The following is a 12,545-nucleotide window of genomic DNA, read 5'->3' as shown; positions in this document are numbered from 1 at the left end:
TTTCTGCTAATGCAAGTCCCCTGTGCTGGCTCAGTGCCTGGTACATTACCTACTCAATGCATGTTCATTGAAGGCAGAGGGCAAGAAGACCCTGCTCTTGAGAAGGATAGGTGCTGCAGTCAGGTTTGCATTGCTGGCAGAAAATGCCCAAGTGCAGCTTGTGGGGGGAAAAAAAAAAAAGTTTATTTTGGCTTACAGCCTTGGGAAGCTCCATGATGGCAGGGGAAAATGATGACATGAGCAGAGGGTGGATATTACCTCCTTGCCAACAGCAGGTGGACAACAGTAACAGGACAGTGTGCACAACACTGGCAAGGGGAAGCTGGCTCTAACACCCGTAAGCCTGCCCCCAATAACACACTGCCTCCAGGAGGCTTTAATTCCCAAATTGGCATCAGCTGGGGACCTAGCAATCCAAACACCTAAGTTGAGGGGGGACACCTGAATTAAACCACCACAGTAGGTGATACAGGTGTGTGAAGATATAACAGGCCCCTTCTCCATCTATTAGGGGCAGAGGTGGGTTGCTGAGGCCATACTCAGACTAACTGCCTCTCTGAGCCAAGATTTCTGGAACAACATTGAGGAGGCAGGTGAGACCCAGGGCTCATGGAAGGGGAGAGTGACAGCTACCCATCTAGCCATTTGCTCTGCTCAGCACAGAGCTCTGCAGATCCATGTGGTCTAGTGGGCCAGCACAGGGATACCCCACAAATCCCTGCTCCTCTCAGGACCTCAGTCATCCCACCTGTTAAATAAGTACAATCATCCCCACCCTGCCTGGCTCACTGAGGCTAACAGAGCCCACCAAACTTTGGAAATAAAGACTGGATGCATTATACAAACAGTTTTTATTAGAACCTGGGAACAGGTTTCAAGGGAGAAATGGGATGAAAAGATGGCAGGAGGTGCTTAGAATTCTTGCCCTGAGCCCCTTGAGAAGGAGCAGGTGGTGGGCAGGATGATCAGCACCTATGAGAAGGCGGGGGATGGCGGCTGAATCCTGGCTCAGTCACTTCCCTCTGGGACTTGGTTTCCTCTCCTGTCAGACAAGGAGGCACATTCCCTGCTCAACCCCGTCCAGGGGTCTCTGAGACTTCAGTGAGAGCATGGGTGTGGAAGAGCTTTGAAAACTATCAAGTGGTGCAGCACTCACATGCAGGCTAACTTTTTCTGTTAGCCAAGCCCAGTTGGGTTCTAGGGAGAGGAGACAGTAAGTGTTGGCCATGAAAACACTGCTTGAAGTTCAAAGGCTAGTCATTTGAGCAGTCAGATCCTTAACATCTGTTCTCTCCTCAATTTCCCTGGCACTGTTTAACCTCAGTGGGAGAGACCTGATCATGGGGTCAGTGGGGCTTAGGAGGAGGAGGCGTTGCTGTCCTGAGCTAGCCCCACTTCCCACCGTGAACTGAGGCAGAGTCCATCAGTGCATTCCTGGCAAGGCCTGCTGGTGCTTTTGCTCTCTGGAATCAGCAGGTGGCTTGAAGAACAGAGGCTGTTCTGGTGACAGGGGACAGCTCTTGTCCTGTGTCCCCCTACCCCTGTCACCTGATGTACTCTTTTGTATGTTTAGGAGAAGTCAATCCTGCTGTGTCCTGTTCTATTCCTGGGCTTCTTCCTTGTAGCACCCCCAAGTGGCCATCAGCCAGGGATGGAGGGGGGTTCCTGTGCCCTCCTGGCACCTGTAAACCAAGCGCCCCAGCCTAGTAGACACCTGGCTGGCTTAGCATTCCCCTAGCTTGGGTCCCAGTTCCAGAAGAGGTGCCAAGAAGAGGGCTGTGGGAAGCCCTAATGGAACTCTTCAGAGCAGAGCCTTGAAGAGGAAGGAGAGGGAGGCTCCACAGGAGAGTCCCAGGGCCAGGAAGAAGGTCATGAGGGCACCAGCCACCTCCCTCTCATGTGGCAGCACCTGCCTGGAACACAAGGAATGGGAACTCTTAGAAAATGCTCAGTCTAACCTTAGAGCTAGCCACCAGGCCCCTGCTGTCCCTATACAAAAGACACCTAAGTTCTGGTCCAGGTCTGGCCTTACCCTGGTGGCACTACGACCCAGCCCTTCTCTAGATTTCATTATCCCCATAGGTAAAACGAGGCTGCTAACAAAGCCACCTCTCAAGGACTTTAGGGACGAAAACATTACAGAATTCGAAATAACCTCTTAATTTCTCAGCAAAATGTCCTCAAGCCCGTCCTTTCTGGCACCTTTACTCTCTTGAGATTCTCAGCCCAATTGTCCCTACAGGGGAAAAAAAAAAAAAGCCTAGAAAACCTGCTTTTGACCAAGATTAATCCTCTACAACCAAGAATTTTGGAACTAGATGAGCTGTAAAGGATGACAGTCAACCCAGAATCAGTGCGGGGCTAACTTACTTCCCCAGTTCCTCCTAGCCTGGGGCCAGCTCAGCTCCCTCAGCACAGCTGAAGACCAAACCCACAAGGTGGCGCCAGCGAGTCACGAGGACAGATTAAGACGGATCCGGACAAAGTCCCTCAAGCTGTCCCTCCTTAAAGAGTCTACCCCCTCCCCACCATCAGTATCTAGCCTTCCCCTCCTTCAGACCTGGGCGCCAGACACATGGTGAGGGACACCAGGTAGCCGTTGGAAATGGCGAAGACTAGCATGAAAGTGATGAAGTAGGCGTCCTGCGGGAAGAGGATGGGCAGCCGCGAGCGCTCCCGCACGTTGCACAGCATGAAGAGCGGCACAAATAGGAAGCGCAGGCACACTAGCAGGGGCAGCAGCCTGCTGTCCTCATCTGGCTGCGGCAGAAGCTAGGGTGAGTTTGAGCCAGATTTCGGCTCCACAGATACCTCTGAACATTCATAGCATAGACCCATCAATCATCCCCTGGCCTCCTCTGTCCCGACCCACCCTTGAATCACTAAGGACATGGCCTCTAGGGAGCCAGGGGGATGAGCCAAGTCCACTTAGCTACCAGACACCAGCCATGGCATCTCTGGGGGGAAAAAAAAAAAGCCAAACCAAAAAACTTTAGATTTACTTCTTAGAGGCAGATAGGGTTTCATCTTTTAATTTTTTTAGTTGGTACACAAAAAATTGTACAAATTTATGGGGTACCACATGACATTTTGATTCGTGCACATATTGTGTAATGTTCAAAGCTGGGGTACATATCTGTCTCCTCCAGCACTGATCCTCTCTAGTGAAAATGTTCAAAATCCTGTCTCCTTGCTTTCATGAAGCATACAGTACAGTACTGTTTATAATCACTTTACTGTGCCATGAAACATCTGAATATATTTCTTCTACCCAACTACTACTAGTACCTATTGGCCATCCTCTCCCAGATGGGTTTCTAGTTGGGACAGGAGGCTGGACACCTAAGCTGCTTCCCTACTTGGGGTACAGCAGCTCTTCTTGAATCTGCTGCATTTACTATCCTTTGGAGATTCCATGTAAAGAAACAACACTCCCCAAGCTAAGCTAATCTTCACCACCCCTTCCCCAGGTACAGGAACCTCCATATCACATTCTCTGAGCACCGTGGTCCACTGGATGTGGCTTCTGCTTTGGAGGATCTCAGGCCAAGTCCTGGCCTGCCCACTCACTGGCACTTGGCAGGCTGTTCCACTGCCAGACAGTTAAGACTATTAGAGTTCTCTCTCTATGCTCCTGCTTCTTAAAACCATCAGTTGGCTCAGGCCAGGCATGCTTACCCATAGGAAGTAGGACGTCAGGCTCCGGCCTACCCAATCCATGATGTTGAAGAGCAGGAAGCAACAGATGGGGTTGAAGAACTTATCTGGGGAGGGGAGAGAGAAGACTGGCAATCACTCTGGTCCCCATCTGTCTTCTTCCCTCACTTCCCCAATCTTCTTCACCCCAAGACTCACTCCACTTCCCAGGACCGGTGGAGCTGGTCACCATGGCTGTGATGGCAGGGAAGACTGACAGGGTGACTGTGAAGACCAACACAAGGCACAGCGCCGTCAGCCAGATCTGGGAGCCGAAGGCAGGGGTGTGAGTGGGCAAGGCGCTCCCTAACCCAACATGCAGCACCCACCCCACAACCCTCTTGCTGCAGCCCTGCCTGCCCAGGAACAAGGTTTCTAGAGCGCATCCCACTGTGCCCATGACCCAGTGGCCTTGGGGGTGACAAGTAAACACTAAGGCCGAGTTGACTGAGGATGGGAGAAGGTGTCCTAGGGTTGATGGCTGGGGGCTTTCCTAGCTGAACCTTCCAGAAGACAATGAACCTTTTGGAAGACAACAAAGACAGAAGGTTTCCCTGGCTTCTGAGATTCATCCAATTCCAGCTCCGGCTCCTTCTCAGGGTCAACATCCAGAGTTAGTGCTGCCTTCTGGGGGCTGTTGGGAATGCCATTCTTCTCATCTGGGGTGCAAGAGGAGGCTGGGGTCATGCCTGTGACCCAAAATTCCTAGGAGCCAAGCCCCAAGGATGGAAATTCTCAGTGGTTAGTTAATACAATGGTACCCTTTCTGTGGTGATTTGATTCAGGTGACCTCCATAAACTTAGGTGTCCTGAATGCTAGGTTCCCAGCTGATGGAGATTTGGGAATTAATGCCTCCTGGAGGGAGCATATTGTTGGGGGTGGGTTTATGGGTATTATAGTCCGTTTCCCCAAGCCAGTGTTTGGCACACTTCTGTTGCTATGGTCCACCTTATGTTGGCCAGGGGGTGATGTCCACCCTCTGCTCATGCCATCGTTTTCCCTGCCATCATGGAGCTTCCCCCTCAAGCCTGTAAGCCAAAATAAACTTCTTTTTCCAATAAGCTGCTCTTAGTTGAGTGATTGCCACCAGCAATGCAAACCTGACTGTGACACTTTCCAACCCAGGCACAGCAAAGGGAATTAATAACATGTGCTGTGGGCAGCAGCTGCCTCTTGTAAAAAGTGATGAGGCTGTAGAGTCATGCACGCAAGCCCTGGATCCAAACACACTGGCTCAGGTAACATAGGATAAAAACATGGCATTTCTATACATACTATTTTTTAAAATATTTTTTTATTTATTTGACAGAGAAAGAGGTGAGGAGAGAGAGACAGAGAATGAGTGTACCAGGGCCTCCAGACACATGTGTTCCTTTGTGCATCTGGCTAACATGGGTCTGGAGGAATTGAACCTGGGTCCTTTGTCTTTGCAGGCAAACACCTTAACTGCTAAGCCATCCCTCCAGCCCCATACTATTTTTTTTAAAGGTGAGTGAGAGAATTGGCATGCCAAGGCCTCTAGTCACTGCAATTGAACTCCAGATACACGCACCCCCTTGTGCGCATGTGCAACCCTGTGTGCTTGCATCACTGTGCATCTGGCTTACGTGGGACCTGGAGAGTTGAACATGAGTCCTTCACAAGCAAGCACCTTAATCGCTAAGCTATCTCTCCAGCCCTGCATACTATTTTTTTTGTTGTACTGGAAATTAAACTTAGTCTCATGGCTGCTAGACAAATATTTTATCACTGAGTTACATCCTCAACCCTTGGGTGTTTTTTGGAGAGTTTAACTTTGTAGCCCAGGCTGGCCTAGAAGTCACTGCGTAGTCCAACCTAGCCTCCTCAAACTCAGTATCCTCCTGCCTCAGCCTCAGAGTGCTGGAATTACAAGTGTGTCACCATACCCAACATATCTATTTATCAACCATATGTATATATCAGCAGCAAGTAAGGCACCTTGAGTGTATTCTCATTGACATCACTTTAAGTGGTGAGGTCACTTGCCTAAGACCACCTAGCTTGGATGTTGTGAAGTGAGGATCCAAACTCAGTGTGTTTGGATCCAGGGCTTGCGTGCACGACTATACAGCCTCATCACTTTTTACAAGTGGCACTGAACCCCACAGTCCTCCCTTTGTGATCAGCTTCCACTCACACAGGGTTTCTAGGGATGGGGTGGGGCTCTATTTGGGGACAGAGGGGGAATGTGTCCCATGGTGCTGACTTGAGCTTTCTCCATGAAGAGTCCCAGGGCTTACCAGCTTGGAGGAGCTCAGCTTTGGTCTCCAGCTCCTGAGCTGGGGCCTGTGATGGCTTCTTGGCCAGGTAGTAGCGAGCAAATGCCTACAGAAGGATTGCCAGTGTCAGCCATGCCACACGTAAGGTGTCTGTATCCTTCCCCCATACCCTTAGCTTGGAGTCTGGACTCTCCCGGTAGCCAGCTCCTTTGGGGTGATCACTGCCTTTCCTACTTCTGCCACCCCTAGTCTCTCCCAGGCCTTAGACTCATGGTTCTGTCCAGAATGCCCCAAGGTATGGTATTGAGCCCAATGGCAGGCTTACCAGATGGTGTAGGCTCAGGTAACACAGGATAGACAGGAGGATGCCCACACAGGGTGTGATGAAGTACCCTAAGGCAGAGGTTTGGGCATCCGTGCCACCTGCAACAGAAGTTTTAGCTACCACGTAGAATGGGAAGCCCCCCAGTCCTATAGGGACCCCCCAACTACTGCCTCACTTCCTATGGTTCATGATTCAGATTCCTTTCCTAACTTTCCCCCTTCTTTCCTTCACTATCAAACTCCAAACTTGTACAGGAACCCAGAGCAGCTCTTTCCCCCACTCCTACTTTTCCCCAAATGATATTTCTGTTGGGCAACCTATCCAGAAGCTTCCTTTTACTGCAGGCTTATTACAATCTGAACAAGGAGCTATAATAACCATGCATGTGGGAGAATCTATGCCCACAGGTAGTAAGCAGTGAAATGGATTCAAACTCAAGTTTATGTGACTCCCAAATAGATCCCTCCTCTCAACCTAAGCACATCGGCACAAAAGCCACTGTAGACATAGGAATCTTTTTTTTTGGGGGGGGGGGAGGTTTCAAGGTAGGGTCTCACTCTGGTCCAGGCTGACCTAGAATTAACTATGTAGTCTCAGTGTGGCCTCAAACTCACGGCGATTCTCTTACCTCTGCTTCCCAGGTGCTGGGATTAAAGGCGTGCGCCACCACGCCCAGCTATAGGAATCTTTTTTTTTTTTTTTTAAATTTATTTATTTGAGAGAAAATGGGCATGCCAGGGCCTCTAACCACTGCAAATGAACTCCAGATGCATGTGCCACTTTGTGCATCTGACTTACATGGATAATGGGGAATCAAACATGGGTCCTTAGGCTTTGCAGGCAAGTGTCTTAACCACTATGCCATCTCTAGCCCTTTTTGAAGCAGGTCTCACTCTTGCATAGGCTGACCTAGAATTCACTCTGTAGCTGGGCTGGCCTTGAACTTACAGCAATCCTCACACCTTAGTCTCCGCAGTATAGGGACTAAAGGTGTGTGCCACCGCACCCAGCTCTAGGAATCTCTTACTTTGTGTGTGTGTGTGTGTGGGGGGGGGGTTCAAGGTAGTGTCTTACTGTAGTGCAGGCTGACTTGGAATTCACCACGTAGTCTCAGGGTGGCCTCAAACTCATGGTGATCCACCTACTTCTGCTTCCTGAGTGCTGGGATTAAAGGTGTGTACTATCACGCCCAGCTAACATATTTTTTTAATTTACTTATTTGTGATAGAGAGTATGGGTGTACCAGGGTCTCTTGCTGGTGCAAATGAACTCCAAATGCATGTACCACTTTGTGCATCTGGCTTTGTGTGGATACTGGGAATTGAACCCAGGCTGACAGGCTTTGCAAGCAAATGCGTTTAACTGCTAAGCCATCTCTCCTAACACTAAAACACAGGAACTTTGCTCCTGAGCCCAAGGTAACTTGGTCATTCTCCTTTAGTATAAAGCCCAAGGGCCCTGATCCCTAATCCCAGTCTCAAACCCCACTTTCCCATCACCCCATCACATTTTTCTCTACCCCAGAATCCCAAGCATCTTCCCTTAATGTCCCCTCCCCCCCCCCACTACTGAAAACCCTAAAGGCCACCCAGCCCTCCAAACACCCAGGTGTACTCACTGGCCATGGACATGAGCATAGCAAGGGCAGCAAAGATCCCAGCCAGGCCCTGGCCACTGAGGAACAGAGTGCTGTAGGTAGATGGCATGGTGCCCAGCTGCCCAAAGAGACTACCCTGCAACACTGCACAGAAGGCTGTGGAAGAACAGAAATGGGACCGCCACTCAATCAGGTGGCTTCAGGGACTCCTTGGAGAAGATATCAGCAGGGTGCACATGGTGGGCAGGTGTGGGCTTTCTTGGGAACCCTGGGCAGTCTTATGGAACATTCTGCATCCACTCCTCTTCCGAGGTACATCTTTTGGTCTGTAGGGCCAATGACTAGGAGGCCTGGATATAGGTCACTGTGAGGCTGGGACAAGTAACTTTTCCTCTCCCTTTGGGTGGTAATGGCATGTTTTCTCTTCAAGGATCTGTTGGGCATTTCAGGACAAGGAAGAGACTGGGAAGGGAGGGGCAGAGGTACTTACAGTTGATGAACCAGACAGATGCCATGGTGATGGCAAAGAAAGGACCAGGGCTCACATCCACCTTCACCAATGCTGCTGTCAGGGCAAAGAGCAGTAGTATGGCCAGCAGGCTGCCCAGGATGCGTACCACCTCAGGGATGCTGCTCAAAGGGGGCAGAGGGCATCAGACATCAGGTAGAAGTGGGCATGGCAGTGGAGTTGGGGGGATGTAGGGGCTAACAGGAAAGGAACTCTTCCTGGACCTTTGTGATACTGTCTTGGCAAGGAGATAGGGGACCCAAGGGTGGGGCCTTACCACTGATACAGGAAGGAGTTGAGGAGGGTGAAGAGCAGCAGGGGCAGCTGGGATAGCAGTGTCACCCAGTTATTGAAGTTGAAGGTGTCTGTGGGGCCTGTGTGGTTGGTGTTCAGAGTCTCAGCTGTGTTGTTGGTCCCGGCCAGCCGCCCCTGGAAGTACTGTCGGATGGGAAGGTAGCGTAGGTTCAGAAACTCCTTCCCCAGTCTTCCCCCTCCACCTACCCCCACCCTTGTGATTGCTTGGTCAATGCCTGCGTAGACTATCCTTGCACTGTCCCCAGCACCTGGTACAGTCAGAACGCCATGGACATGCCCTGAATTGAACAGTTACATTCTGGGACTGAATCCAAGCCCTTCAGTTCGGGCCTTGCTGTAACTTTGAATTATCTCTCCTTTTAGTACTGTGATTCCACTCCAATGGCGATAGCAGATTCTACATTCATTCATTCATTCCATGGACATTTCTTGAGCACTACTGTAATTACAGCAGGCCCCAGCTTAGACTGCTTTCTCTCTGATGCACATGTCCTGTCACTCCTGGGCCTACCTTCCATCCACACCTCCCTATTGCCTGCAAAGACCTCAAGGTGTTTGTTTTTTTTTTAAATATATTCTATACATTTTTATTTTTACTAATGTATTTGAGAGAGAGGAGCAGATGTATATAGAGAAAAAATATGGGCATTCCAGGGCCTCTAGCCACTGCAAACAAACTCCAAACACATGTGCCAACCTTGTGCATCTGGCTTACATGGGTCCTTTGGCTTTGCAGGCAAGTGCCTTACCACTAAGCCATCTCTCCAGCCTTTTTTTTTTTTTTTTCTAGGTAGGGTATGACTTTAGCCCAGGCTGACCTGGAATTCACTATGTAGTTTCAGGGTAGCCTCAAACTCACAGTAATCCTCCTATCTCTGCCTCTCAAGTGCTGGGATTAAAGGTGTGTACCACCACACCCAGCTACCCCAAGTTCTGAGACCCTTTAGAATCTGTTCCCAGCCTCCCTTCTGTGTCCTATCTCCTGCTCGGTCTTGGTGAGCCTCAGGCACCCTAGGTTCTAGATCTTTTTCTCAACAGGTCATTTCTTGCCTCCACTTTGAATGCCTTCTCTCCTTCCTGCCCCTTCTCCCAACCCCTCACCTCCATCCTTTGCTGCCCTGCTCTCAATTTAAAAATCTCTTCTGGGGCTGGAGAGATGGCTTAGCAGTTAAGCACTTGCCTGTGAAGCTTAAGGACCCCGGTTCGAGGCTCAATTCCCCAGGACCCACGTTAGCCAGATGCACAAAGGGGCGCACGAGTTCATTTGCAGTGGCTGGAGGCCCTGGCGTGTCCATTCTCTATCTATATCTGCCTCTTTCTCTCTCTGTCGCTCTCAAATAAATAAATAAAAATGAACAAAAAAAAATTAAAAAATAAAATCTCTTTTGTGGGCTGGAGAGATAGATGGCTTAGCGGTTAAGCGCTCGCCTGTGAAGCCTATGCACCACGGTTCGAGGCTCGGTTCCCCAGGTCCCACGTTAACCAGATGCACAAGGGGGTGCACGCGTCTGGAGTTCGTTTGCAGTGGCTGGATGCCCTGGTGCACCCATTCTCTCTCTCCCTCTGTCTTTCTCTCTGTCTTTCTCTCTGTGTCTGTTGCTCTCAAATAAATAAATAAAAAATGAACAACAAAAAAAAATCTCTATGTGATACAGAAGGAATTCCTTCCTTTCCTTCCCTGAGAACCTACAGCAAGCATTCTGCTCCAGGAGGGATGGCACCAATTATGTTACATTATTAACATCTCTGGATATCCAGGGTCCAGCACTGAGCCAGGCACTCCAGAGGTATCTGAAAAGTTGTCACACTGAATATGTACCAATAACTGAGATCCAAAGAAAATTCAAACTTTACACTTCTGCCTTCCCTTAAGAGTCTGAATGCTTAGGGGATAGACCCTTCGTCCTTATCTGCCCTGCCTGGTCCATTGTAGGTAGGCAGTAAATGTTAATGAATGAATGAATGAAATTCAAGTCATTGAAATGAAAGCCAAAGGCTCTGGATAATCCACTTGGCTCAGAAATAACGACAAAGGAGGTGCGTGGGTAGCTCCTTTGCTGGTTACGGACCCCTACGCTGGATGGCCCTGCCCACTCTGGGATCTGGGCATTCCTGAAAGTTTTGCTTCCCTAGCCCTTAGAGGGGCGTTCCCCTCTCTGATGCGCCAAGCTTCGGCTGACCAGTGGGCACAAGGAAGAGTCAAAGGCGGCGTGGTGGAGAAAGTGCCCGGTGAGCTGCAGTCCCGTGCTGCCGGAGGGAAGTAGAGTTCTGGCCATGTGGCTTGTGGATCAGCCGCGGGTCTCACCGGAATGGCGGTGATGAAGAAGTTCCAGGGAAGGAGGGTCCCTAGCCCCAAGACGAAGAAGCTGATCCCGACCAGGTAGTAGCTATGGGGAATCAATTAGAAGGTCACCCCGAGGACACGCGCCTGGGCCGCCCCTCCCGCTGTCCCTGAAAGGATAAAAGTTGCCCTATTTCTGCTGCCCTGTTTTCTAGTTGCTCTGCTAACATGCCCTTTTAAGCTTCTGTAATATGGCTTGCTTGCTGCTGCATTGAACCACAGAACTGTCATTTTGCAACCACCTCCATTTTGTAAAAAGCATACCATGAGGAACCTGACCTTTTGTACGCCTTACAAATCGGATTCAATAAACCTCGTGCGGTTTGCATTGAGAGCGTCCTGCGTGAGTGTTCTTGGGGTCGCGTAGACAGCCCTGAGCAGGGACCCCTCTGGGGAACCCCACATCCCCACTGTAGAACGGACTACAAGCCCCATTAGGCCGACTCAGGCAGCCAAAGGAATCGGCTGATGGGAGTTGTAGTCCCGTCGGTCTTGGAGGAGCCTGGGACCATCTAGGTGAGCCGGAATGCCACCAGCCCTCCTTCCCGCCCCGCCCTCAGTCCGCTCCGCACGGGGTCCCCAGCTCACCTGTCATGCGGGGCGTCCCCTCGCGCCATGGCCGCCGCAGCGCGAGGCGCCAGGCCCGGAGCCGGGCGGGAAGGCTGCACCAGCGCCTCCGCAGGACGCCGAGGCGGGACGAGCGCGAGAGAGGGAGGATGTCCTCAAACCCAGCTCGACAGACCCGAGGCCAGGAGCTTTCCCCCGGTCAGGTTCCGCGGGTCTCACGCTCCGCCCCCTCCCCCAGCCGGCGGGCTCCCGGTCGCGCGCGTGGCCCACGCGGCTGCACCTTAGGGTCTCCGTACCCCGCGTGCAGGTCGGGGCGGCTGACCCGGAAGGTCTCTCCAAGACAGCCCTCATCCCCACCCCTGCACTCTCTGCAAAACTCCGGGAGGGGGACAGGGACAGTGTGGGAGGGAGGCGGGTAGCCCGGGCAGGCGCACCTGGCATCCGCTTCTATCCCCTAGGCAGGTTCCGGGATGCTGCTGTTAGGACCCCTCCTCACGGAGGGACTCCTAATCTCGGGAGTCGAGCGAAACCCCAAAGACTGACACTGACGCTTCTCTATGCAATGCAGCAAGAGGTGTTTATTGAAGTACCGGTGCACCGGGGCTCAACACAGAGCCCTCACGCAGGAGGGGTGAAGAGCCCCCGAATAGCAACTTTACAGGGTTTATATAGGGAAAAACCACAGAGCTAGGGAGGGGGTCTTGCTCAAGGGACTTTTCATATAGAGAGGGTTCTGATTGGTGGAGTCCGCCTGGTGTTGCTTGGCTAGGCCAGAAGTGACCACAGGCAGGGTGGTGGCTTCCTGGGTTCCAGGAAACTGAGACAGGGTTGGGGAACTAGGCAGTTGAGCAAGGTTTAAGAATAGCAACAAGTCAGTTAGGGTCTCAGGGCAGGGGCTAACCAGAGACTATCATCTTAAAATGGTTGTTCTTTAGTAAATTTGTGGCAAGCAGGC

General features: G+C 51.2%; 1 protein-coding gene across 3 annotated transcripts; it reads right to left on the bottom strand.

Annotated features, from left to right (window-relative positions):
• Positions 1-834: 834 nt before the first annotated feature.
• On the bottom strand, positions 835-12,197 carry Slc29a2 (solute carrier family 29 member 2). Of its 3 annotated transcripts, none has more exons than XM_045156485.1 (12): positions 11,612-12,197; positions 10,863-11,069; positions 8,645-8,805; positions 8,350-8,489; positions 7,881-8,015; positions 6,263-6,360; positions 5,959-6,043; positions 4,219-4,355; positions 3,856-3,961; positions 3,679-3,764; positions 2,561-2,760; positions 835-1,913 (listed from the first exon to the last, which is right to left on the bottom strand). In XM_045156485.1, exons 2-12 carry the CDS (start codon positions 10,956-10,958, stop codon positions 1,802-1,804), a joined length of 1,356 nt encoding a protein of 451 aa, XP_045012420.1. In that variant the 5' UTR covers positions 10,959-11,069; positions 11,612-12,197; the 3' UTR covers positions 835-1,801. The 3 variants fall into 3 exon arrangements, with proteins under 3 accessions (XP_045012420.1, XP_004656771.1, XP_045012432.1); XM_004656714.2 differs by having other exon boundaries at positions 10,988-11,069; XM_045156497.1 differs by having other exon boundaries at positions 12,025-12,197.
• Positions 12,198-12,545: the final 348 nt, after the last annotated feature.

This window comes from Jaculus jaculus, chromosome 1 (genome assembly GCF_020740685.1).
Source record: "Jaculus jaculus isolate mJacJac1 chromosome 1, mJacJac1.mat.Y.cur, whole genome shotgun sequence".
In the NCBI taxonomy this organism is placed as follows: domain Eukaryota; kingdom Metazoa; phylum Chordata; class Mammalia; order Rodentia; family Dipodidae; genus Jaculus; species Jaculus jaculus.
The sequence above is the reverse complement of the archived record's forward strand: the minus strand, read 5'-3'. Positions and strand labels throughout refer to the sequence as shown.